General features: G+C 38.1%; 4 protein-coding genes across 4 annotated transcripts; 3 read left to right on the top strand and 1 right to left on the bottom strand.

Moving 5' to 3' along the window:
- Positions 1 to 9,726: 9,726 nt before the first annotated feature.
- LOC146626427 (uncharacterized) lies at positions 9,727 to 11,124 on the top strand. Its single transcript, XM_085360543.1, has 6 exons — positions 9,727 to 9,840; positions 10,300 to 10,396; positions 10,516 to 10,545; positions 10,670 to 10,723; positions 10,891 to 10,962; positions 11,090 to 11,124. Exons 1-6 carry the CDS (start codon positions 9,727 to 9,729, stop codon positions 11,122 to 11,124), a joined length of 402 nt encoding a protein of 133 aa, XP_085216669.1.
- A 273-nt stretch (positions 11,125 to 11,397) lies between these two features.
- kat7b (K(lysine) acetyltransferase 7b) lies at positions 11,398 to 16,895 on the bottom strand. The gene is made up of 14 exons (XM_085360542.1): positions 16,732 to 16,895; positions 15,647 to 15,797; positions 15,300 to 15,548; positions 15,107 to 15,189; positions 14,639 to 14,722; positions 14,408 to 14,506; positions 14,197 to 14,307; positions 13,754 to 13,945; positions 13,445 to 13,534; positions 13,202 to 13,342; positions 13,003 to 13,096; positions 12,720 to 12,866; positions 12,041 to 12,147; positions 11,398 to 11,793 (listed from the first exon to the last, which is right to left on the bottom strand). The coding sequence occupies exons 1-14, from the start codon at positions 16,747 to 16,749 to the stop codon at positions 11,692 to 11,694; spliced, it is 1,668 nt and encodes a 555-aa protein (XP_085216668.1). The 5' UTR covers positions 16,750 to 16,895; the 3' UTR covers positions 11,398 to 11,691.
- A 1,693-nt stretch (positions 16,896 to 18,588) lies between these two features.
- On the top strand, positions 18,589 to 20,379 carry ptges3l (prostaglandin E synthase 3 like). Its single transcript, XM_085360541.1, has 7 exons — positions 18,589 to 18,767; positions 18,879 to 18,992; positions 19,095 to 19,161; positions 19,247 to 19,345; positions 19,734 to 19,823; positions 19,947 to 20,009; positions 20,185 to 20,379. Exons 1-7 carry the CDS (start codon positions 18,733 to 18,735, stop codon positions 20,191 to 20,193), a joined length of 477 nt encoding a protein of 158 aa, XP_085216667.1. The 5' UTR covers positions 18,589 to 18,732; the 3' UTR covers positions 20,194 to 20,379.
- Positions 20,380 to 21,034: 655 nt separating this feature from the next.
- On the top strand, positions 21,035 to 24,094 carry aarsd1 (alanyl-tRNA synthetase domain containing 1). The gene is made up of 12 exons (XM_085360540.1): positions 21,035 to 21,140; positions 21,660 to 21,788; positions 21,940 to 22,099; positions 22,192 to 22,249; positions 22,329 to 22,485; positions 22,571 to 22,687; positions 22,773 to 22,903; positions 22,991 to 23,057; positions 23,230 to 23,318; positions 23,477 to 23,531; positions 23,612 to 23,706; positions 23,789 to 24,094. The coding sequence occupies exons 1-12, from the start codon at positions 21,102 to 21,104 to the stop codon at positions 23,925 to 23,927; spliced, it is 1,236 nt and encodes a 411-aa protein (XP_085216666.1). The 5' UTR covers positions 21,035 to 21,101; the 3' UTR covers positions 23,928 to 24,094.
- The last annotated feature ends 351 nt before the right edge of the window (positions 24,095 to 24,445 follow it).

Below are 24,445 nucleotides of genomic sequence, written 5' to 3'. Positions count from 1 at the left end.
AAAAGTTTATGTGCTCATTCACATTTGCGGCCACGGGCATTTTCTTAATGCTTTTAACACACTTACTGTAAAGAGAAAAGCTCACAGAGGAAATTTCAAATCTGAAAGTGAAAGAATAAAAGTGCACTGTAACAGCAGGCTGGTTTGTGACTTTATCCAAACAATCAAGAGACTCTGTATATGCTGCAATGCGATGACAGGTTTCATAACTAGGCATTTCAAAATGTCATTTTGTATGAATTTTGATTTATCTTTGAATGTTTTATTCCAAAACCAACCATATTTTCTCCAGAAAATATCAACTAATCAAGCTATGAAAACAAAACATTACTTTTCATTTAGAAAAGATTTATATATTTGCCTCTTTGTTAATGTATTTCAGAGAGCAGGTTGACTCGTTACTCGTAAGTCTGCTGATCTAGCAATTGTAAGCATGACACACAGCCGCTGCTCTGACATCTCACCTGACACCAGAGGCATAATAACACCTTGTCTTGCTAATAGTGTGTGTTATTGCTGCTCTACCCTGTAATCTCTTCCCTTTCTGACGCTCGCAATGGCTTGAAATATCAAACTGGCCTGCAGTGAAACAATCCATACAAATGCATGTAAACACAAATAGTATGTCATTCAATGATATAAACACACACGCACACACACACATACATGTGAGTGTTTTAGCAGCAAGTGAGCTCATCTGATGAGAGAAGGCCACATATTTTGGTCAACAAGTGACGCCTATTTTGTTTTGTATCCTCGGGAGTGTTATTGTCGTAATCTAACTCTCAGTAGTTATCTGTTTTTTATTTTATTTCAGTATGTATAAAAGCATGTACTCAGATTTGCATGTTGACTAAAGAATCTGCATTAAAAGCACTTCACTTCAAAAGAATAAAACCAAATTTCAATCTTAGATCCAGTATATCTCAGTTGGTTATCTCAACTCACTTTTAAGATATGCAAATGGAAAATGTAGGGAAACAATGTATTTGTATTTGTTTTTTGAGATAATACTAATAATACGTTCTGTTAACAAGGTTGCCAAATTTGTGTGCACATGCCAGCATTTTGAAGCCATTTTCTTTCTTTGGAGCTCATTTAGATCAGATGAATTGTTATCAGGCTGCATTAGCTAGCTTGGTTAGCAAGCTACATCCATAGAACTGTGGGCTAATGCTAAAAAAACTAAAAATTCACTCACCAAAAGAGTTGCCAGGTACACTTATCAGCTCTAACTAGGGAGAAAACAATTTATTTATACATTTTTTGTGCTAGGTGATTTAGTTCAATGCTGACGTTAGATATTTTAACACAATAGTCAATATGGATTTTGTAAGCCTCAAGTGGCCACTGGCGGAAATACAGTTTTGCTGCTTGGCATAATATATGGTGTTGCATATGGTCTGCAGAAAAACAGACTGTGAGTCACCACAAAGGAAATGCAGCATGATTTTAGACCTGACAAAATAGATAAAGATGATGCTTAATTTTATGAATGATGAGAGCCAAAAATGAAGCCACTGTAGCTGTCTGCATTATAATTTATCAAAGCATAATAGAGTTAGCTAGGGCTAAATGTAGTAAGAGCTACACTTAAAAATACAAACATACTAGTGAGTACACTGAGGCTCAACCAAAACACTCAGTAATTTTGGATAAATTTAAAAGCATGTCAGTGTCTCTTTGGGCACTAACCAGTAAATCTTTGATCACAGCTCAGACATTTTAAAACTCTGTCTGTGTTTTCATGTGTGCTTTACATGTGTAACTGATATGTCACTGCTTTGAAAGAGCACAGGTGAGAAGGCAGCCACAAGAGTGGTGGTGTGGTTGTTAGAAGCACATATCAAAGTTAGTGGGATTTTTTTAATGCCACGGTGAAGACTTCTGTCTTCCTTTCATCATTTTATTAGCTTGATTTGGAGAGTCACTGTGAGCGTCTTCTGTTTTCTCTGTGAAACAAACAAAGGCAAGACTACCTCTTTCATTCACCAGAGCATATCTGACAGGATGTTTGATCATTTGTGTGCGGCCCCATCCTGTCTACCTCAGTGCTAATCCCATTGCTCCGATACACATATTAGTACACAAACCCCACATTCCTCCAGTGGGAATATAAACAGTTAAATACCTGAAAGCCCAGATCACATTTGCTGGTATTTTATTAGGATTTTGTTTTATTAGCCTTGCTCTGTGGGAATTTTACAGTTATTTTAATGGCACCGGCTTTGTGAAACATAGCGTATTAAAATGCAGTGTAAGGCATGTATGGTAGCTATGTATTCATGGAAAAAAATACACCTAGATTTTTTTAAAGGAAAGATGAGTAATACCAAAATCAAACATGTTTTGTCTGCTAGTCACTGACAGTTTACACCTCAACACACCTCAGCACACTTCAACACCAAGTGAGTTATGATGCACAGGCACGCCTGTGGGTGAGGAAGACAGACAAAGCGAAAGAAGGGGATGAAAAGGAAAAAAAAGACAGTTTACGAACAGAAACTTGGCCCTGAGAAGGGAGAGAAGAGGTGCAGAGAGGGAGGTGGAATAGGAAAGAGGAAAAAGGGGTGGCGAAGCGGGGAAGACATGAGGAGTGAGCGGAGAGCTAAAGGAGGGTAGGAGAGGATGAAGGGAGGAAGGAGGAGGGGTTGCTTCCTGTCGCCATTCCTGCCTGCCCACATAGACAGCCCGAGAAGGAGAGAGAGAGGGAGAGAAAGAGAATATCTGGGCGGACTGCAGGCCACATGACATTCTCTCTGGGTCCCTTGCTTTTCCTCCGCGCCGAGTGATGTGCTCCTTCCCTTCCCGTTCCCTCCCCCTCTCCCTCCCTTCCTCTGCCCTTCAAAGCTTCGACATGTCATCTCCCACCACAAAAACAGAGGTGGGAAGACTCGCTGGCGCTACCGCTGCCTCAGGGTGTCTGGCACTAAAGCTGACTGCAAATACAGCAGGGAGAGGAGGAGGAGTGGGAGGAGTGAAGAGACAGAGAAAGACAGAAGGAGGGAGGGAAAGAGGAAGAAGGAGATGGAGACAGAAAGCTAAAGAGAGAGAGAGAGACTGAGGCAGCAAGCAGGACAGTGTGAATTAAGCAGGACTCATAAAGCCGTGGGCATCAAAGTGTGTGTGTGAAGAGGAGCTGTTATTAAGGTGGAAAGACTGACATGAGTCCTGTCTGTTCTTTGTTTTTTAAAGTGACACTGTGACAACCGTGCTGGCTGCATCTTCTGTCTCGCACACAAACAGAGTGAAGTTTATGAAGAGGGATTTAGGGACACATCTCAAACTATGTGGTGGGAAACCTGTCAGACACAGAGCTGGGACACTTTTCTAGCTGTGTGGTCTCTCCCACTATCAGAACCGCAAAAACACAATGATGCCCTTAAAGGTTAACAAAAAGGATGAATTGTACTAAGGCTAATATGAAATGCATGGAAACCACAGGCTTATAATTGAATGTATCATCCCCAATTCACATGTAATTTCCTCCAGGACGCTGTAATATTTTCTGCGACTCTAAATGCATACTATGAACAGCTGTTCCGTGTGAATAAACGATTCCAGGCCAACTTGCCGCTCGGATACCACGAAATTTGCAGATTGATTTAAGGAGCAATTATGCACTTGGCTTTTGAACCCCTGAGGCTTTGGAAATGAATTGGTGATTGGCTCCCCGACAAAGTAAGCAGATCTGACCAAAAGAGGCCTTGCCATAGGCTGAGAGTGTCAAAGAAGCCACAAGAGCCCAGCAAACAAGAAGACCAGTAACGTTGTTTATTATGGGCCTCTGGAGACCAGTGGGCACTGACCGACCAACTGATGTTGGAGAATGCTAAAGAGAGGCTGGGAAAAGACAACAAATAATCACACTGAGACAGAGGAATCCAACATATAAATGACACAGACAAGTTCAGTACAAGTCTAAAGCCTTAATACTAAAAATGAAGCTATTCTGCATCCAGTTCATGTCAGAGTTAGCATAATTTCCAGTTCTCCCCACTGGTGAATGGGGAAACAGCTAGCATGCTTCAAGCCAGAGCTATATCATGAGCACACCTCTTTGTTTATATGAGTAAAACATGAAAAACATCAATTTTAGAGGTTCTAACATGTAGATTTAGTTGTCTCGGACCGAGCAGAGCTGAGGCTCAAAAATTAGGCTAATAGATACCAACCCAAATGCTAAAACTGCAGTTCATTGTGTGGCCACTTGGGGCTGGTGTCAAGAGAAGACAAATCTCATAGACTCTCATGTTCAAGTTTTACAGTATTAAAAAGTTAAAATGCTATATACATAGCCTGGTGCAAAGCTGTCACCAAATCTATGGCTCACAAGAAAACTTCATAAAAACTCTTCAGAGGTTAATGTTTTTCTAAAGAGCTGTTTAGATAGCTTTTCAGTGTGAATTAGAAGGTATCTGCATACCTGGGTTTATCTTCCTAATGAAGTGTGTTTATGTTAGCAACATCCCTCTGTTGTAGATAAACAGAACCAAGTAAACTGGTTCCCTTGTGTTTAACTAAGAGCTAAATTATACTTTCCACATCTGCAATTCCAATAAGGTCAGCTTGAGTCCAAGTGACATAAAATGTATTATCAATTAAAATCAATGAAGTATCTGTACTTTCACAATAAGCATACAGATGAGTGTGACATTTATCCTCTCTTCACAGGGCACAATTGACAAAATGTTAGCTTATCCCTTAAGGCAAAGGATGTGTAGTTAAATCCAGTGAACAGAGTAAAACAAACCGATTTTGAATGGAATCTAAATGATTTGACCTACCTCATATGGAAAAGAAATAGTAAAAACTTGTAAGAGACTTGCATAAGATGTGGCCTACTTCATATAGTGAATCATATAAGGCTTATATGATTTACTCATGAAAGTGGCCACTTTCTCATTGCTTTCATATATTGTTTTAGTAAAGTATCCAAAACATACAAGTTTGATTTATATAATTTTTCAAGGGATCTTATATCTGTTTTCACTCTTGTATGCTTTTCATACAAGTTTCACAAAAGACAGATACAAACTTTATAAGATTTATATATATCTTTTCCATATGGGACACATCTGAAAACTAGTATTAAGAACACTTTGTTTCCAACAAAGGTTAATCATTATAATGATCAGAATAACCCAGTTGTGTAATGTCAAAATCAGCTAACATGGCCCACAGAAGTTAGGGGTGGAACTGGTCTAAACCGGTAAGACAACGGCTATGTTCAAGCTATGCAAAGGAAAATTATTTTTTAAAAATGTGAGGATTTTCATAATACTAAGGGAATGATGATTTCTTTTTTGATGATTTTATGCGGTAACACTGAAACACCTCTAGTTGTGATTTTGAGGAGCTCCAAAGTAAACAATCAGCTGCTTCCAGCACACGCCTCTCAGAGAGAACATGTTTCTGTCTTTGACAAAATTTCTCCACCTGACATCACTTCCAAAAAAGCGTGACCACTGCGATAAGATGTATGTGTGAGGCAGTGGAATGCCTTTATCATCTATCAAACAGGAAACGGCTCTTTATAATCTGTTTACATTGAAGACTGCTTACTTTTTAAGTTGTGTGAAATGCTGCCATCAATCATGGCAAAGGTATCTGTACTTTTATTTTTTTCCAATTTTTTCAAAAGAAAGTTGAGATGACAGTGCTGGAGCAGCTGGTGTGGTAGAATCAAACATATCTTATGCTTCTTTTGGTTCAATCCCATGACACCAGGCTGTCTCACACTACTGGAGAAAGCTAGAGCCACCACGATCAGCCTGAAGCCCCCAGTCTGAACATGCAAAGGCAGACAGTGGTATTTCATTCTCAGAGAGCCTTGAAGAGCCAAATTTATGCCTCTCTAGAGAAACCACAGTAAAGTGCCACAGGGCACCAAACGAGAAAAACAACTTGGGGAACAAGAGAGTTAAGAGAGGCGTTCAGACTAAGTGAAATAGTGAAATGTTTAATATTATTTATAGTTACGTGTATACTGCTTTGTAATGCCTAACGTATGAGTGGACTCTTTCACACAAAGGTTGTTCCTGTGTGATTCATGAAAATGATGGGCATCAGGTCTGTGTGGGAGTTACTGACAAAACCTGATCTCTCTTATATCTTAACAATATTTTTATATGCACTTGTGTTTTTGCTTTTAGTTGTGCCTTAGTGTGCTCAGAATCTGAGCGAAATATATAGAATAATTAGCATTATTACATAATTTCCTACCGGTGCCAGTTTTGAAACTTTCTGACTAGGAAAGTGTTGAAATGTGTTTCACATTTATCGACACTGCGGCCTGAGCAGATGCCATCACACAAAGTCTCAAGCATTTATTTATGCAAAATGGGTACTTTCGCAGCAGCAAAAGTTTCATGTTTTAATGGATGTGGTTTAATGCCACTTCACAGTGTACAACAACGCACAAGCAGATGTCTTTGTAGTGGTAAAATATTGTTTTCATTAAAAAAGGAAAAAGGAAAAAAGACACAAAAAAAGACAAAAAAGAACCACAAAAATTAAAGACAAATCATAACATGTGTGATGATGCCCCTGACCAAAACAATACAATCACATTCTTTCATTTTTGACTATGTCATATAAATAGACAAAAACAAGCCCATGGGGAGGAAAATATACTCATCAAGCCTGGTCTCTCCAGTGAGGTTCTGGTGCTTTGAATTTATGTGTTAGACAACACTGACACCTGCTGGATAAGATGTTCACTGTATACAGGTACACATACGTTTATATAGACGTAACATGACTTCTTCAAATTCATACTTCTGCTTTCTAGTCAAATTGTTCCAAGTCCTAATGTATGATCATGATCATTTTGTAGGAGGTAGTTTGTAATAAACTAACCATCTTAATTCAATGAATTCAGTTTTTTTTATGGAGCTACATGCTTCATGAAAAAAATACATTGTGATGTGCAGTACTGTGCAAAAAATTAGAAATAGGTGAAATGATTTATTGAAATATGCAAACATTCATGAAAGTCCAATTTATTTATATAGCACATTTAAAACAATAACTGCCCCTTGAGTTAAGTGCCTTTTTATACTTGAATGAATCATAGATCAGTGTTAAATGGCTTAACAAACAAGCACAAATCATTCCTTTGGAAATGATCAATGCAAGAACTGGACTGAAAATAAGTGAAAAAGCAGCCAAAGTCCAAAGAAAGAGAGAGAGTACCTTTGGAGAAGTCTGAAATGAGGGGCAGCCAAAGACTTTTGCACACTATTGTAGCTCCTACACATATTATACACTATTTTATTCCAGCACAGTGACCATGCTTTGCCACATTTTTTAAAAATGCATTCACTGGTTCATTCAGTTCAACAAAACCCACTTAGTTCCAAATGAATGGACCAACTTGTTAGTATTAAGACAGATTAAGATATGCAGATAAGAACTGTGACAACCATAAAACCACCCCAAGGCAGGAAGAGATAGTATCAGTCCTGATGACTAAAGTTACCACAGCGAGACATCTTACAATACAGTGTCTGTCAGCAGGATATTATGACCCCCAGCTCTAATGAGAGATCCGTAACTGGTGTTGTCAGGTTGCACCACCTTGTTTCATGTATTGGCATTTAGGTATGTGCCTATAGCCTTTTAAAGCCACTTTAAAGTCTATCTGAGCTGTCTCAGAAAGTACCATCCCTATTAAAAGAAGAGCGTGGTGACATGTGAACACCATATGAAACCAGTTATGTAATGGACTCAACAATACAAAAGAGTATGGTTTGCATTAGTTCAGACCACTGATAAATTATCCACAGACGCAGCATATTGGTTTCTGTCATGCATAATTTCCCTGCCTGATGTTGATTAGTGTAATACAGTGGATGTGTTTCAGTGCTAATATAAGGAATAGCCCCCTCTGATTACTGCTTGAACTTTTTTGATTATTGAACAATGTTTACACATGTGAGGAAAGTTCTAGCAGTCTTTGTAATGCGGATAAAGAAGTAGATGAAGAGGATTTACTGGGAAATGCTGAATGCACAATTAGAGGCCTGGGTAAACATGACATCAGCATGGTTACTTGCTGTAGAAAGCTCCCACCAGAGACACAGAAGACATTAAAAATGGTTTTCAGAGGCTGCGTAGTACTAACAACAGTGTGTGTGTAAGTTGTAGTTGTATGTCTCTTTTAATATAATGAAAAGATAAGAACAATGAGAACAGTCCTAACCCATATTTCACTTATTTAAAGGTGAAATGGATCACAGGTGAAGTTCAAACTCAGCGCCCCGCAGTGAATCACTGTCAGAGCAGCGCAGATCCTGAAAAGGCCTCTACCACTGCGTCACATGCAGCGTTCTGTCATTACGGGAGCTCTTTGTGACTCAACCATTTCATATGCAAATGCCGTGCCTCTGATTTCTTTTGATTCGCCTCTCCACGTTAGCCGTGGCTTAGACTACGTGCACACGAGGGCTTTTCAGGTGTAATTGCCTTTCAGGGATAATTGTCCTGGGCTCGTCTTCCTACAGAAGCACCTGTGTGTGGATCAAAGCATTTGATGTGTGTGTCAGCTTTGTTTCGAGTGGGTGTCTTTGGAGCACACAGATTGTCAAGTAATTGCCCCTCCAGAAATTTCTATGACCAGAGTGTGTGTGTGTGCGGGGGGGGGGGTCAGCTTTCATTAAAACAGAGCATTTAAATGGCTAAGTAAGTAAAGAGTATCAAAAGGTTTAATAACAGTGTAATTATCTCAGGAGATGGAAAATAAATCACCCTGCTGACATATCGCTTAATGGAAAAGTTACAAATATTGACATTGTCAGCATTTTCCACACATCTGAGGTCACAAATGTCATGTAACACAATTCATACAGTCTTCATTGCGCTTGAATTTCATCTGCGTTTTTGAGATTTCATCCATCACCTTGTCGTGTATGACTTCTGACCATCAGGTGCACTACACAACCTTCAGCGCTTCCACATGTGTTAAATCGTAATAAGTCAACGCACTTTTATTTCAGTCTACTTGACCTTTGAGGTCACCGCTGTGCTCTCCTGCTTAATAAATTCCCAGCTAAACATTCACCAAGTCAACTGGCAACCCAATAAAACCTTCAAAGTAGACGGGTATATTTACAAAGCATCACTCAAAGACCCGACACACCTGCCCTCTTCCTCTGTAATATCAAAGAAGCATGTGAACATCACAAGGTCACAAATGAGCAAGAGGAGAATATTTTTAGACCAACCACAATCTAGACGTCTAATAAAGATGGAAATGAAAGGCGACCTTCTCAAATGTAAATATTTGATATTGAAGAGGTGGGGTTTTTTTCTTAGAATTGACCCCTGCCTGTAAGTTTTTAGATGACGTCTTATAGGTCCAACTATTTCAAAAAAAAAAAAAAGTTTAATTGTTAATTCAATCACATTTTCTCCCATTTAATGACTACAAAATATGAGGGAAAGAATTTAAAAGCTTGATCTTTTACAAATACTCCAATACAATAAATTAGGGAGTTGTAATAAATTGAATGGTGGCAAGTGAATAGTCCTGTTTAGAGGGGAGGGGTCTATTAGCAGGGGTTTAGAGGTATAAAGGCGCCATGGATGCAGTTCGCACAGACTGAATAATACGAAAACCCATCCTGCCAACATCATCTGTAATGTATTATTAGCTTTTGCTGGGATAAAAAATATATTTGATTAAAAAGAAGTAGAAGCAGAGCTTTTCTCTTTGAGATAGCAATGGATAACTGGAAGATCCAGCTGGTTATTGTGACTTTTTGTGCTTTGGTGCAAACCTATCAGAGATTCTCGTGCAGTGCAGAAGAGCAGAGAGGACTTCTGAAAGAGTGGAAGGTGAGAAGCACTATTGTTTTTATAATGGGTTGAGCAATGGACAAATTTAAATATCAAAGCATTGAGTTCATTCACTTATTCTGTTCAAGCTTAGGTGAAGAGGAGAAAATCTTAGATGATTGTTGAGATTTCTTGCTTATATACAAGAAAAAAATATACTTTCAAAGAAGTCTGAAAGCTGTGTGTTTTAAAATTCTGCATTTGTTTTTGTTTTTTACAAGAGGCAAAGTTCTGTAAGTAACACATATTATAATGGTGCATAAGTATTTTTAACATTTTTGCAAATAAATCTGTATTTCTTTTTTTTTTTACTAATTTGAAAGAAGATACAGAAAGAAAACTCAAAATGTTAGACGACCATTGCATTAACAATGCGTTTGCTTGTAGACTCTTGTAGATATACTTTTTAAATATAAAAACTGGTTTACTTTAAATAAAATAGTGAAATGTTTCTTGCAGGATGAATCACTGCAGACAAGCCTGACCAGTCCAATGTCCAGTGTAATAAAAAGATCCAAAGCCCTTCGATTCTACGGACTCATGGGGAAACGCTCAGGTAACCTTGAAACATATCCATGCATAACATAATGTCTCATTTTTGTGCTTATCACCATTTTTATGTCTCATAATAAGTATTAAAGCCTGTTGCATGACAATAAATTTATCTTTTCACAGATGCAAAAAAACCCTATCAAGTAAAAAGACGTGAGTGGCTTGATCTTATTGAAGCAGAACTCTTATCATACTAACGGTTTTGAAAACTAGTAGTTCCAGAAATTGGAATCTAATATTTAATCACAGCATCATTGCATATTTCTTATTCTTATAGGAAATAAAGGAGAAATGTTTGTGGGCCTGATGGGAAGAAGCATCTCCAGTGGTGGTAAGCATAAAATCATCAATAGACCGCATGTAAATTGTAGATATTTCAAAATATCAAGGCAGCTTTATTGATATTAAAAATATCAAAGTGCTAATACACATTACACAGCTATGATTCAAAGTACAAGCCGAAAACCATCCTAGTCAAACGTTTCCTGTTTATTACAGAATCTCTACCCAAAGTAAATCGTTCTGCAAAGACCACTGCGATCCATGATTCAGAGAACCCATACAAGCAAGGTACGATTGTACCAGTATAAAAACCTGAGGCTGTTTTGTTTCTATGTGCATTCATATAGTGGTGTTACATTTGTATTTTATATCCTCAGCAAATTAAAAATCTCCTCTTTCCCCTCATCATTGGCAGGTTCAGCAAAGGAATGGATCAGAATCCTGTATTGATGGAATTAGAAAAAAAAAAAAAAAAAAGACATTATGACGAAGATCTATACAATTTTATACCAACCAAAGGCGTGTTGCCATAAATCATACTCATTAAAAGTACACCCTGCTCAATTTCATGTTTCGATTCATGCTAACAGTTACTGTATTAACGCTCAAAAAGAATAACCACCATTGTCAAAAAGCACATTTCTCATAGTAAATAAAAATAACCTCTAAATGCACTCAAATGTAGCTATTCTAACATTAATGTTATCCATCACATTGGACCGTTCATCATTTAACATTCAGCACACAAAGGCAGTTTTAAAGCAAATCCTCGACACTCATTTTTCACAATGCTGACAAAAAGCATTTGACTTGGAACGTATGCTGGTTTGGCTAGAAATGACAGTAAAATATAAAAAGGTGTTTAAAAAATTCACATTACAGACAAGAAGAAATAAACAGGGTCAAAGGGATGAAAGAAAAAAAACACTGATCTTTATTGACAGTTCATAGGTCTAGGCTACTTGTGGCTGGTGAGGCTAGAGGCGAGTGTTTTCAGTAGCCTGAGCTTCTCAGTGTTTATGTCCCTTTGGGAGGGGTCCATTTTAGCGAGCTTGGGTCGATGGTTTTGTTGCTATTGCCTCGCTTGATCTCCTTTGCTTTCCACTCATCAATCAGGTCCTGGGATGAGAAACAGGGTAACGAGCTAGGTTATCACATCTAATTTTTCCAGTAAGATAGAAATAGAAAGAAGGGCCTGGTATAAAACGTGTTTTACAGCATTAACGTAAAATTTTACTTCCAAAATTAATCAAAATATTAGAAATAGACAAGTAAATGATCTCAGTAACCCAAATAATTTGATACAAAAGCAATTATTTCAATAAATAAATACAAGCATAAATAAAATGGAGAGGAGCCAGCTTACCTGACGCTTCAGTACTAAGTGCTTTCCCTTCCAATACTTCAGCATCTGAAGAGACTGCAGGGTGCTCACAATGTCCACCGGGTTGACAGCAGTTTCCTGACTGATCTCTGTGCAGCACGCAAATATTAAAACAAATATTAATTGTATGCATTTGTCTTGTTTATTAAATGCATGAATCTTCTTGTGCGGATTCATTATGCTCTTCCTTTTATCTATCATCGATATACATATTCTGAGATCAGTGTATGTACAAGTAATCTTTAAGGGCCTAAAGCTCAAGCTTCAGACTTCTCTAAACACTCTGGTTTAGGCATTTTTTCCTGCTCTTGACTGTCAATGAGAGGGATTTTCTTTAATATGGTTATCTGAGGCACACAGCTCAGACTTTGAGCGCAGCACTCCCACCCAGCTGCTGCTGCGCAAATCTTTTACTTGCAAGGGACAGCCAAACAGAAAAAAACATAGCTTAAGAGGTGAGCTAAGAGGGAAAGAAGCTAAACTGGCTTGTTACTAGTCAGAAGATGGACTTTGGGACTTCACCAAGGCCAATATAAGCTAAAATTAAGATTATTTTAAACTGGTAATTGGTAACTGGTAACAAAGTACAGAGCCACTTTCAGCTTTTTTTGTAAACATATAATTTAAGCTGCCAAATTATAGGGTTTGTGCTTTCACTTACCTTTGATGGAGATCTCCTTGCCTTGAAAGTTGTACATGTATCTGAGTAATACCTCCTTCCAGTAACTCCTGTAACTGATGAGGCCCAGATCAGAGAGAGGTCTCTCTGGCGAGCCCACCTTCTCCTCAACTTTTGACAACAGATAACCTAAATAAAGCACAGGACAGTCAGAATGAACGCTTTCAGAAGGAAGAGAGAATTATCTGTATTTCATTATGCAAAAAGACTAAAATGCAATTTAATGATTACATTGAGAATAGAATAAATTAACATATATACATACTAAAGTCAATGAGCATCTTTCCAAAGCCTTGTCTCATGTACTGTGGCATTGTCAGGATACAGGATACATTGTAGTTCAGGAAGGAATTTTTCTCCTTAAAGAAATAAATAGAAGGAAAAAACACTTTTTAGACATTTCTGTTCTGGAACATAAATTCAATCATTGTGTGGGTAAAAACAATAACCTTGTTCTTCTTTACCTTTGAAAAATAGCCTACTAAATGGCAGCCAGTGTTGTCAGCTTCAGTCATGACATAGAAGAGAAAAGGCTCCACGTCATAGTAAAGTGTTTTGTGGTCCAGAAAAAGCTTGGCAAGTAAACACAAGTTCTGACAGTAGATCTGGGGATGATATGGCCCTTGATTACTTTAAAAGTGGCTTATATATTTGATTACAATTTAAAAAGAAAAGAAATGCCAGTGTTCACTAAGTAAGACTCTTACCTTATTCTTTTTGCCATCGACTTCAAACACAGATATAGACCCCTTTCTGTACACCTCATCTCCTGGAGGATGCTTCCACACACATTTGGCCTGAAAAGACAAATAATCTACAGTACTTCCAAACCAGTGAGTTCATAAAGATAAATTATTCTTATTTAAAGGCCACCGTGCAGTAAAAATATATAATGTAATAAGAGCAACGGCTGTTTGCCAAAACTGAACTTTAAAAAATGAATGTTTAGAATGTTTTTATAAAAATCATTTCTAAGTGTAGCACGACTCCAATGACTTGGGATTAGTCTCTCTCACCATGTGTCGCCTGAGGATGGTCTGGCTCTTCATGTATTTGAGGCAGAATTCACAGACGTACAGACGACCCAGACGCGCATACTCCTCAGGATAGGGCGAGTGGTACCAGGTGTCCAGCTCGTAGCGACCAAACAAGATAGTCTTGATCATGTTACTGCCCTCTGTGATCTGACCCTGGATGCGCAGCTTCTCCTGCAGGCATAAAGATGGGAAACATTAATGTCCAATGTGTGTGATGAGGTTATCAATCAAAAAACTAGAATGCTAACATACTGACAGTTTAAAAAATAAATAAACAAAACAAAATAGTGACAACTCAGTTTTTAAAGAAAAATAATGTACCTGGAACAATGAAAGGCACCAGTTCTAGCTTCATTTCCTTTTATCTTATTCTAAAATGCTAAAAAGAAAGTACTTATGGAGATGTGAAACCCCATCATTACCAGGTCTTCAGATGCTCGGGCCTGTGCTTTCCTGAACAGCTCCAGGTCATATTCACTGGTGATGTTCTCCAGCAGAGGCTCTCTGGTGTTGCCGTGTGTTTGCCGATGCTCCTGTGGGCCACGAGAAAAGGCAAGCAGGAAATGAAGTAACACGCCAGCTATGAGGTGGAATAAGCTTAGAAATAGCAAAACAAAAGTACTGGTGATGTACCACATGCTTTTCTTTCTGCTCCTTCTGCAGGCCAGAGTTTCGACCCTTCCTTATCTCAGCCACTTGCTCCTTGTATCGAATCTGTTTCGGTGTTGGTGTCTACAAATAAGGATAAATAACCAATTCACTTTCCTGGTATGAGAAATTACTGACAGTAGTTAAAATAATAAACAGATAATTAAGCAAAGTGTAAAATTCAATGTCATGCTCTCATTTCTAAAGCAGACCTACCTGGTGACGAGTTGCATGGCGCGAGTTGCTGTCCTCCTGTGCCTTTACCTCCTCCTCTTGTTTCTCACGGCTAATGGCTTTTACCTGACAAATAAATAAATAGATAAATAAATAAAGCATGGATTATATCTCTTCTTGGTCTCTCATTTCTCTCTGATACGGCTCAGGCAGCCAAATACTCATACCAGCCACTTCAACCTACAACATTAATAACATTTGCTGGGAACATCCCTGTTTAAGTGATGCAGTTTGTTACTTGTGGCTGTTTTTACTGATAGCAAAAGACATTGTGTACTTGTACTACAGCTGAAATTGTCATTTACTACACTCAACCTTTGGAGTATCAGTTATGTCCCAAAGAAAGTTGTACAGTCCAGCCACTGCCAGTGTTTCAGGTTAATAACTGTATAGATAAAGTAAATTCACATAATATTGTAAAGTATTCTGAACATGATTTATAATAATCACCTTGCATTCATCAGCAGAAAGATTGTGGTAAAGAGGACAGCCTGACACAGCAAAATGACGTTCATGCTTTCCTGTGAGGTGACCTAAGAAAAAAGAGAAAAATAAGCATGATGTTTGCTGATATGCCATATTTCCCATGTTCAAATTTTTAATAACACTTTTGACGTTTGGCAAAAAAAGTAATATATTTTACCAAGGGAATTGCACCCCGGGGTTGGACATTTCATGTTGAAATTATAGGTTTCGTGACAGCGGCGGCGTTTAGGTCGGTGGGAGAGATCTTTATCCGAATCTCTGTTGGCTTGGTCCTTGGCCTGGCTCTCATCATGTGAGGCATTGGGACTGGAGATGTCCAACTCTGATTCAGAGGAGGGTGCATTTCCAGTGGGCGTCAGTGGTGGAGATTCATCGTGATCCACAGCTCGCTTTAATTCCTGAGTATCTAAGGGAAAATAAAATAAAAGTAATCTTCAAATCACTGTAAAAGTATATATATACATATGTGTGTGTGTGTGCATATGTATAGGCTATGTTGCCAACCCTGAGAGCTTTGGCTAAGGCGAGTAGAGGCTCTGGTGAGGCGCTGTCTCTTGGGCACAGTCCCTTCACTTTCTGAGCTATTGGTCTGTTCTCTTTCAGCAGAGGAGTCAGAGTCTTCAGTTCCATCTGAACCACTCCCAGCCATGTGTCTCTGTCAGGGGAACAAACGGTAAATGAAAGGCACCTTTTACTAAATAATGTCAAATAGAGGTGCGGAAAAAAACAAGCATGGATAACACTGATGGTGTCCACAAGCCAAAAAGACAGAGTTGTTCTGGCGATAGCAACTACAGTTTTACAGAGCAGTTAATTCAGCATTCACAGTATATCTATTCATTGTTGAGTCATAAATCCACCAAATTAAAAGCGTAGCTGAGGTAACACTGTAGAAGTGCTGTTTGTGGACATTTTTCTTTTCGATTTCTGACTGGCTACAATCAAATGATAGCTCTCCATTAGCTGTTTAATTATTATTATCAGCATAAACAGGTCTTAACACCATCTACCCCTTACTAATACCAAAGCAATATATTCCGCCAAACTAGTGTTAAAAACTGGCCAAATACTGTCACACGTGTAGTAATTACCACGACAAAGTAACCAGTCTGCTTAGCACGTCAACTGTTATTGTTGTTAGCTTAGCGTTAACGGTTAGCTCTGCTCTTGGTTTTTAGTATTTGTTTTTTTCCCAGCCAATGTGGCACAACACTGTATTCACAAACAGCAATTTAAGCAGGACTGATCTTGTTTTAGTCTTAGGGCAAAGCCTACATATACATGAACCGCAAAGCGCCGTTACATTTCACCAAACGTGAAGTAAAAGTTTTAGCTTCTTTTAGCTGCTTTTAACTGTACACTGGGTGTTTAATGAGCTCGAACAATACCGACACAAGCTGAATGTGGCAATGCAGTTAAAGTCAGTATGTTTAAATTATTCTGTGCAGATTTATCAGCTGATGCTAACACCGTGTTTTAGCGCGTTACACTGTCAGAATATTGAATGGAATATGGTGGAACCTCCTGGTTAACCATTAGCGCTAACTTAGCTAACGTTACCCTCTTGTGCGACCTACATGCACTCTTACCTGTCTTCTACGAGGCATGTTCTTCTTGATGGCTACTACTTCACGATGGTCTAAAGCAGCAAATGTAAACGTTACGTTTAAAAAATAAACTGTTTAATGATTTATAGATTTTTTACTTTATTAGTTTATATGTACACAGCGTTTAGTAGCTCGAGCTGCATTCCTCGCTCAGACAGAGCGAAGAAATGAATTTCCGGTAACCAGTAGACCAGCAGGGGGCGACTTCCGGATAAAATAAATGTATTACTAATGCCTGTCTAAAATCTGAAGTGGGCTGGGTGGGGGTTAATTTGAAATGCACTGTCGTAGTATCGTGTCTTTTTTTTTCTTTAATAAAAATATGACTCCCAAGGAGCCAATCTTTCTTGCCATTTTGAAAAAAGTGCTCTTGTTCAATAGATCCCAAGGCTTTCTCTGGGACATTTTCAGTTCAGTCCTTGTACCTGACCATTTTCAGAGGAATGCTTTTTTGTTTGTTAAATCACTGAAAATTGAGATTTACAGCAGATGAACAGTATCTGAAAAATCATGTGCTTAAGAAAAAGGGGGGGGAATCCATCAAGGACCTGACACAAGACCTGATATATCTGTTACTTCAGCGGATCCATTTACTGTTGGCCTCAGAAATTGCTTTAGTGCTGTGGTGGCTGTCAAGAAGTTATTCTTAAGGAATAGTATTGGATAACAGCCTTTATCCAAAGAAGAAGCCTTTAAAAACCCCGGAGAACTCATCCTGAAGGTTACTTTAAGAAGTTACAAGATACAGTAGCTTGACTAGGAGAGTTCAGGCTGTGTTGGAGAATAAAGATGGCCATACCAAATATTGACTTTCAAACTCGTAAAAATTATCCAAGCTGCCTTTTAAACTTGTTGGATTTTTACCAACTCTGTTTTTGGCCTATCTATGTTTACACATGCTCCAGTCAGTTCCTGCACATAGTTCCAATTTCCTTACCAAAATATAAAAAAAAGGCTGACTCAAGACTTTTAAATTGTATCTATTAAATTTTGCTTTGTCGAATTTACTGATTTTACTGAGCTGTTTCACTTAGAAGAGCCACGTTCTTGTATATTCATATTTTGTTTGGTTAACTTCAATTTGGTCATATCGTTATTATCATATATTGTATTTTATCAACATGTTTACTTATTGAGCCCTGTTATTTCATTTGACTGTATTTTTCCTTTTTTTTTTTTTTTACTTTATTAAGTTATTGTGTATTTGACACATACTTTATTGAAATATTCTACTTTATTTAAACTTTTATATATATATATATATATATATATATGTAGTGGATGTTCTGGCTGGTCTACCACAGGATTTTTTTTTACTTTTGGAAAATAAATAAAGTATTTTATCTTTATTATATCTACCTTCCTATATATAAAGTTTACATTTACAATTCTACTCTTTAAACAATATTGATGGCCAAAATACTGATTTTAAGTAATTTAATTTTGTTGCATAACTAAGATTTAAACTTAATGAAACGCTGTCAAATGAAATTCACTTGATTATTCATGTATGTGTATGTTGGTAAATGATTCATAAATTCAGCAAAATCAATTTTAAAATTATCAATGTGTCAAGATTTTGTCCAAAATTATTAAAGTTCCATTGCATCCCTCAGGCAATGTTGGTCAACAACCTCCCAAGTGTTGAAGTGGGTCCCATTAGGTAATTTTCTTGTTGGATTCTTTCTGCCCCCACCTCCATCCTCTTAAACAATCAATTAAAGGTGGCTGAACCACTTTGAGAACCCAGAAAATGCATCTGTTTTCCCGAGTGTTCCACAGTCAGGCTATAAAGGGCACGGAAGGGGCTGTGGCAGGCAAGTCTCCTAACAGCTGATACCAGATGGTCTATATATAGCTTCTAGGGCCTGGCCGCTGCATCAGAGCACACTACTAACTCAGCTGGACACGTGTGAGTTAGCTTTCTCTTGGTAAAAAGGAATTGTATAGCAACTTCTCTTTTATTTAAAAACAACAACAAGAATGAACAAACCTAAAATTGTCAGACCAGAGGAAAGGTAAGTGCTGCCAAACTCACTGAGCAATAAAGCATGTTTTTTTCCCCTAAATCTTTCATTATGAAAAGGTTTCAGGTTTGATTCATAAGCAGTTTCTTGGTGTTTTAACAGCAAGCCAGCACATGCGCTGTGGTTTGACAGGAAGAAATACGTCACCATCAACTTCATGGTTCAGAAACCTAAAGATGTCCAAGTTGATATCCAGCCAGACAAACTGATTCTGTGGTGAGTTTTTAAAGACGTTCCCTCTCTTGAAGTCACATGTGATTCAGTTTAGAAAATGTCTAAAATGGTTTCTTTGACAACCCCATTGCCTCTCTGCAACAGCTGCAAAAACGAAACAGATGATGTGTACTACAACGAGCTGCACTTCTATGACAAAGTCCAGATCCACGTAAGCATCCGCATTATATTCTGTATTCTTCAATGTACAGAAAGCAGGCTGTTAAACGCTCCTTTAACTTGTCATCACTTGAAAGGACTCCAGAGAAAGGGTCTATGACCGCACCATCAATGTCTTGCTAAGGAAGATGAAACCTGATTGTGCTTGGCCTCGTCTTCAGAAAGATCCAGCTAAGGTAAGCACACGTGTTTGTGTCTGTGTCCTTAAACCGATCAGTATCAAGGTATTCTATTCTTCTCATCTGGTATTTACTCAGGTTCATAAAAATAGCATGGCTCATGTTAAGACTGTTTTTATGAGGCTGAAGAATTTTTTTTTTTACCAATGATACTTCCTCACTATTCATTTACCAGTTTCAATCACAAACCCTAAGTTGAAAAAGTCTTAGCTCACTGTTTCCGTCTCATAAAAATGCATTATATAAGCAAAGAGAAGCTTTATATAAGTATTAATAGAGTGCCTGAGGATATTACAACTAACTAAGTAGGATGTTCTGTAATTCTTGCAACTTTACTTTTAGTAAATAATACCTAAAATGGTGCTGTTATGTCTTCATTCCACAGGCCAGTTGGATTTCAGTTGACTTTGATAACTGGAGGGACTGGGAGCACGAAGACGATGAGGGAAAGGAGGAATATGACCGTTATGTGGATGTGAGTGAATTCAGTCTTCTTAGTAATAAGATCAATCAAATTCCAATATTGCTTCTGATCCCAGTGCATGTAATATGCAATACCTTCCATTATTTTTTTGTTTAAATGGCTTTCCTTTTACAGATGATCCGAGAGATGGCTAACAGTGACAAAGGAGAAGCTCCAGATATGGGGGATCTTAGTGATGTAAGTGAAGTGTTCTCCATATAAGTGAGGAGTGTACAATGTAAAATTGGGAATTGCTTCTGCAATAGTCTATATTTAAGTATTCTACAATCAATGCCGACTGAAAATCTGTAACTTATATTGATCATTTTATTGCGGAGACTGACCATTCATCCATTTTTTTCCCTTTCAACAGTCTGACTGATACTTTATCCTCTCTGGTGAAGCCTGCTGTAAATGTATAACTCAGGATACTGAGGACAACAGTTTGTTTACTGAAAGCTGTATTATATGCTAAAAATGGATGTGCTATTGTCCAAAATGCTGTTTTTAAATGTATGATGATATTTTATGTGAGATTATTTATTGCTCTGTAATTGTTTACTGTACACCGGCATGTGATTGATAATAAAAGTTTTATTAAACACAAAATTGCATTATGTTGCTTGAGGTAATAACACTAGCTGAATGAACTGGGGGATATAGAACATGATTGTGTCGGTAACTCCAGAAGATGGCAGTAACGTTGCAGTAAATTTAAAAGTCTCAATCAGTAGCCCAAATTTAGTTTACACTCGTAGTAATGCACTAAAAACACAGCCTCGCTTTTTATACGTAGTCATATTAGTGACCTGTTGCCGGTTAACATAACTAGTTGTAAAAAAAAAAACGTTTCCAGCCTTTTGTTGAAATGCTGTCTAATTTGAAATTACCCCATTTCCTCTTAAATCGGTTCATTTCATCACTTTCAACGTTTGGTATGTTGTCTGCGTTCTACTGAGAATCATTTATAGCTGTATCAGATTTAAAAAATCATTGCATTCTGGTTTTATTTACATTTTACAATTCGGGTTGCAATTTATTCGATTTTATAGAGCACATCCTAAGGTTTTCTCTTCCTCCTGTTAAAAAAAAGTGCACTTAAATGATGATTAAATAATAGTGGCTTAATTAATCCTTTTCGCTTAAGTTAAAAAAGTTATGAAGCGAAAGTCGAAGTCATTAAGTTTGGGCTATTATGGTACCCGTAGGCGTCAGCTGACAGCTGTAGGCTTCACCTCCCCGTGCTCGTGCTACCGGCTGGCGCAGTTTTCCTTTCAAAAACAGGACAAAATGGCTTTTCAGTGTCAGCGAGACTGCTATATGAAAGAGGTGCGAAGCTTTTAAAAGCATCCGAAAAGACCTCCCGGAAATTTATCAGCAGTTCGGTGCAGAAGTGATTAGCATGCCTGCTAACTGATGCACCTGCTAGCTACTTTTGTAACCAGAGCAAGGGCTGGCAACTGATTTATAGGTCGCACTTTTATCTTACATAACCTTAGATTTATTCAGTTTTACTTTGTTAGAGGTTGTAATTGTGTAATTTCCACACTCTATATTTCAGATCGTATCATTTTTCTCCTTTAAAACGCCGCTTAAAAGTAATAAATCACCTTAAATGCTATGCATTTAGAGAATTTAGGATACTGTCTCCTTTTTTAAGTCTTCAGTCTTTGTACTTGCTGTCACATAAATTGTCCTTTACAAAGCCAGACCTTTATAAAGTCTTGTATGAGACTGAAATCTTGCACACACTTAAACAACTGCAGTCCTTTAAGAAGCATGTAATGTTTCTGGTTGTAAATTTTATATGACACGATTATTATCGTTATTTCTCTGGTCCCCTTCCAGTTTGTTACCTCTGTAGTCTCCTGCTGCCCGGCGGAACTAAAACAAGAAGTAAATGGAAAGAAAGAAACTATTAAAGGATTCCACATCAAGCTACAAGATACCATCTTGTTTCCTGAGGGAGGTGGCCAGGTAAGCATGTTCATTTTCTTTTTCTTTCAAGTTCTTACTCCATTATTTAAATGTGTACGTCACATGTTCCTTCATTGCAAATGTTTATGCAAATGCGAGACTGTACAATGTCACTTGCAAAATTTGCATGCTTTACGTTGTCCTCCTGCAGCCAGATGACCATGGATTCCTTGGAGATGTCCCAGTTTTGAGAGTGACAAGGCAGGGACCGGACGCCCTGCATTTTGTGGCCTCACCTCTGGAGGTGGGTCAGGAGGTTCAAGTGAAGGTAGACTGGGAAAGGAGATTTGATCATATGCAGCAGCACTCGGGTAATAATCACCACAGAGACAGGAAAAAACGCCATCGCGCATTTTGTTTTACCTGTTGCCTAAGCAGTAATTGTTTTCTTCTTGACTCTTAGGTCAGCATTTGATTACAGCTTTGGCAGACACAATGTTTGGATACAAGACCACATCCTGGTACTTTACCACTGCATATGTTCTTTTCCATGTAGCCACTAAGCCTTGTAGGATTACAGATTTTCTGGGTTTTTATCAGGGAACTGGGTCGTCAAAGAAGCACCATTGAGCTGGACACTCCCTGTGTGAAACCTGGCCAGCTTCAGGAACTGGAAGAATGTGTAAATGAGAAGATCAGAGCTCACATTCCTGTCATGGTTCAGCTTCTCTCTATAGATGACCCAGCTGTGGAGAAGGTACAGATATTGCACTTACTGGTTGTAAAAGAGACCTGTTGCCCTGTGTTAAGTGTATTACACAATATGTATTTGTACAAATCAGGTGAGAAGTCGAGGGCTGCCAGAGGACCACGCAGGACCCATTCGGATCATTGATATAGAGGGCATAGATGCCAACATGTGCTGTGGAACCCACGTCTCCAACCTCGGTCACTTACAGGTACAACATTGACACTTTCACAATTATATTTAGTGTTTGTGCCATTAACCGTTGTGTATCTAATTTCTTTGTATTCAAATTTAAGGTAATAAAGCTGCTGGGAACTGAGAAAGGAAAGAAAAACAAAACCAACCTAATTTTCCTGGCAGGAAAAAGGGTACTAAAGTATGCAGAGAAAAGCTACAACACAGAGCGTTCACTGGTGTCACTTCTAAAGTAAGTTCTAAATCTGAATAGTCAAAATTTAACTTTGAATCATTCAGAAATTTGAAGTGAAAACTCCTTTTGGTCATTTATCATCAGAACGGGACCAGATGAGCACGTTGAGGCAGTCGACAAGTTGCAGAAGTCTGTTAAGCTGCTACAGAAAGTAAGAACAGTTTCTTTCTAGATTACTGTTTGACAGATTTGGTAAAAAAAAAATGGTATGGTAATAATAAATTAATAATAGTAGAATTAGATTTTTTTTACAGGGTAAATATGCTTCAGCTTAAGATATTGCATATAAGGCTCCTCAACTACTACAAAACTGTCTTTGGCAGACTAACCTGGGCCTGCTTCGTGATATGGCGGTTCTCATTGCTCAGAGCTTTAAGAATGATCCTCACAAAGACTTCTTCACCTTCCACAAGTAAGAGGTTCTGCTTAGAGATATCATGGCACACTGCACTAACCAGTTAACCATTTAAAAAAAACCCTCAGAAATGATCCATTCTTTACAACCTGGTGACGTTTTGGCATCAAGGTGAGTATGTCAATAACAAAACGGTGTTCTTGTTCTTCTTGTAGAAAAGAGGGAGACAATGAGTTTATGAATATCATTGCAAATGAAATAAACACTGAGGTAAGATCACAATTTCACTGCTTTACTGCTAGGCATTACCACGTCAGTATATTTATTTTCAATCCCTACTCTGGTTATAGGAAACACTGGTTTTCCTGACTGTTGGAGAGGAAAAGGGACCTGGTTTGTTTCTGCTGGCTGGACCCAGTGAACTAGTCACTGAGATGGGACCACAGTAAGAGTTTTCATATTTATGTAGCTTCTACTGTTAAAATCTTAATGTAGGTTGGCACTATATCTGTGTGTTTACTTTCCAGAGTGTTAGAATTGCTCCAAGGGAAGGGAGCAGGGAAGAACGGGCGATTCCAAGGCAAAGCCAACAGCCTGGCACGGAGAGGAGAGGTGGAGGCTTTACTGAAGCAGCGCTGCAATCAACGCAGCTCACAGGAAGAATAAATTTTCATTAGAAAGAAACGTTTTATACTTCCAAAAGGGGAACATTAAGGTTGGCTTACATGGCTGTTTTATACACCCATAATCTGTGGTAATCACTAAATGATGTGTTGGGTTACACATCATGAGAAAGTGACCATTTTGTGAAAATGTATATAATTCAACTTCTGTACAACATGTGCTGTACATATTTCAATATTAAATGTAAAGTGCTGGCTTTATTCAGTCAAAATCCAAATTTTTGAACAATTTATTTTTTTAATCCCATCTTTTATCCAGGAAGGAAATCTCAGAAAGTTGTTTCTGTCTTTGTGGTTGTAGCATTTTCAGTGGGAGAAACGTTTCATCACTTGTTCAAGTGACTTCCAGCTGGACAATTGTCAAAGCTTGGAAGGTACCTAAAGAATGCTCCAGGCGATCCAGGAGGGGGAAAAAGAACAACTGCTGCCTTAGTAAAATCTGTAGTGAGTCCTCAAGTGTGAGGAGTATCAGAACATCTAAGACACATTTTCTCAAAACAC

This window comes from Diplotaxodon limnothrissa, linkage group LG8 (genome assembly GCF_057381915.1).
Source record: "Diplotaxodon limnothrissa isolate DT_005_m linkage group LG8, D_limnothrissa_male_GT1.1, whole genome shotgun sequence".
NCBI classification, from domain to species: domain Eukaryota; kingdom Metazoa; phylum Chordata; class Actinopteri; order Cichliformes; family Cichlidae; genus Diplotaxodon; species Diplotaxodon limnothrissa.
The sequence above is the reverse complement of the archived record's forward strand: the minus strand, read 5'-3'. Positions and strand labels throughout refer to the sequence as shown.

Coding starts and splice junctions, on each gene's coding strand:
- ptges3l (XM_085360541.1), top strand. CDS start 18,733: ATGAACAAACCTAAAATTGTCAGACCAGAGGAAAG. Junction 18,993..19,094: donor CCAGACAAACTGATTCTGTG/GTGAGTTTTTAA, acceptor TCTCTGCAACAG/CTGCAAAAACGAAACAGATG. Junction 19,824..19,946: donor AATATGACCGTTATGTGGAT/GTGAGTGAATTC, acceptor TTCCTTTTACAG/ATGATCCGAGAGATGGCTAA.
- kat7b (XM_085360542.1), bottom strand. Junction 15,549..15,646: donor CCTTAGCCAAAGCTCTCAGG/GTTGGCAACATA, acceptor ATTTTCCCTTAG/ATACTCAGGAATTAAAGCGA. Junction 14,723..15,106: donor TTTCTGCTGATGAATGCAAG/GTGATTATTATA, acceptor TTTATTTGTCAG/GTAAAAGCCATTAGCCGTGA.
- aarsd1 (XM_085360540.1), top strand. CDS start 21,102: ATGGCTTTTCAGTGTCAGCGAGACTGCTATATGAAAGAG. Junction 23,532..23,611: donor CAAATGAAATAAACACTGAG/GTAAGATCACAA, acceptor CTCTGGTTATAG/GAAACACTGGTTTTCCTGAC. Junction 23,707..23,788: donor GTCACTGAGATGGGACCACA/GTAAGAGTTTTC, acceptor TTTACTTTCCAG/AGTGTTAGAATTGCTCCAAG.
- LOC146626427 (XM_085360543.1), top strand. CDS start 9,727: ATGGATAACTGGAAGATCCAGCTGGTTATTGTGACTTTTTGTGCTTTG. Junction 10,397..10,515: donor ACTCATGGGGAAACGCTCAG/GTAACCTTGAAA, acceptor ATCTTTTCACAG/ATGCAAAAAAACCCTATCAA. Junction 10,963..11,089: donor AGAGAACCCATACAAGCAAG/GTACGATTGTAC, acceptor CATCATTGGCAG/GTTCAGCAAAGGAATGGATC.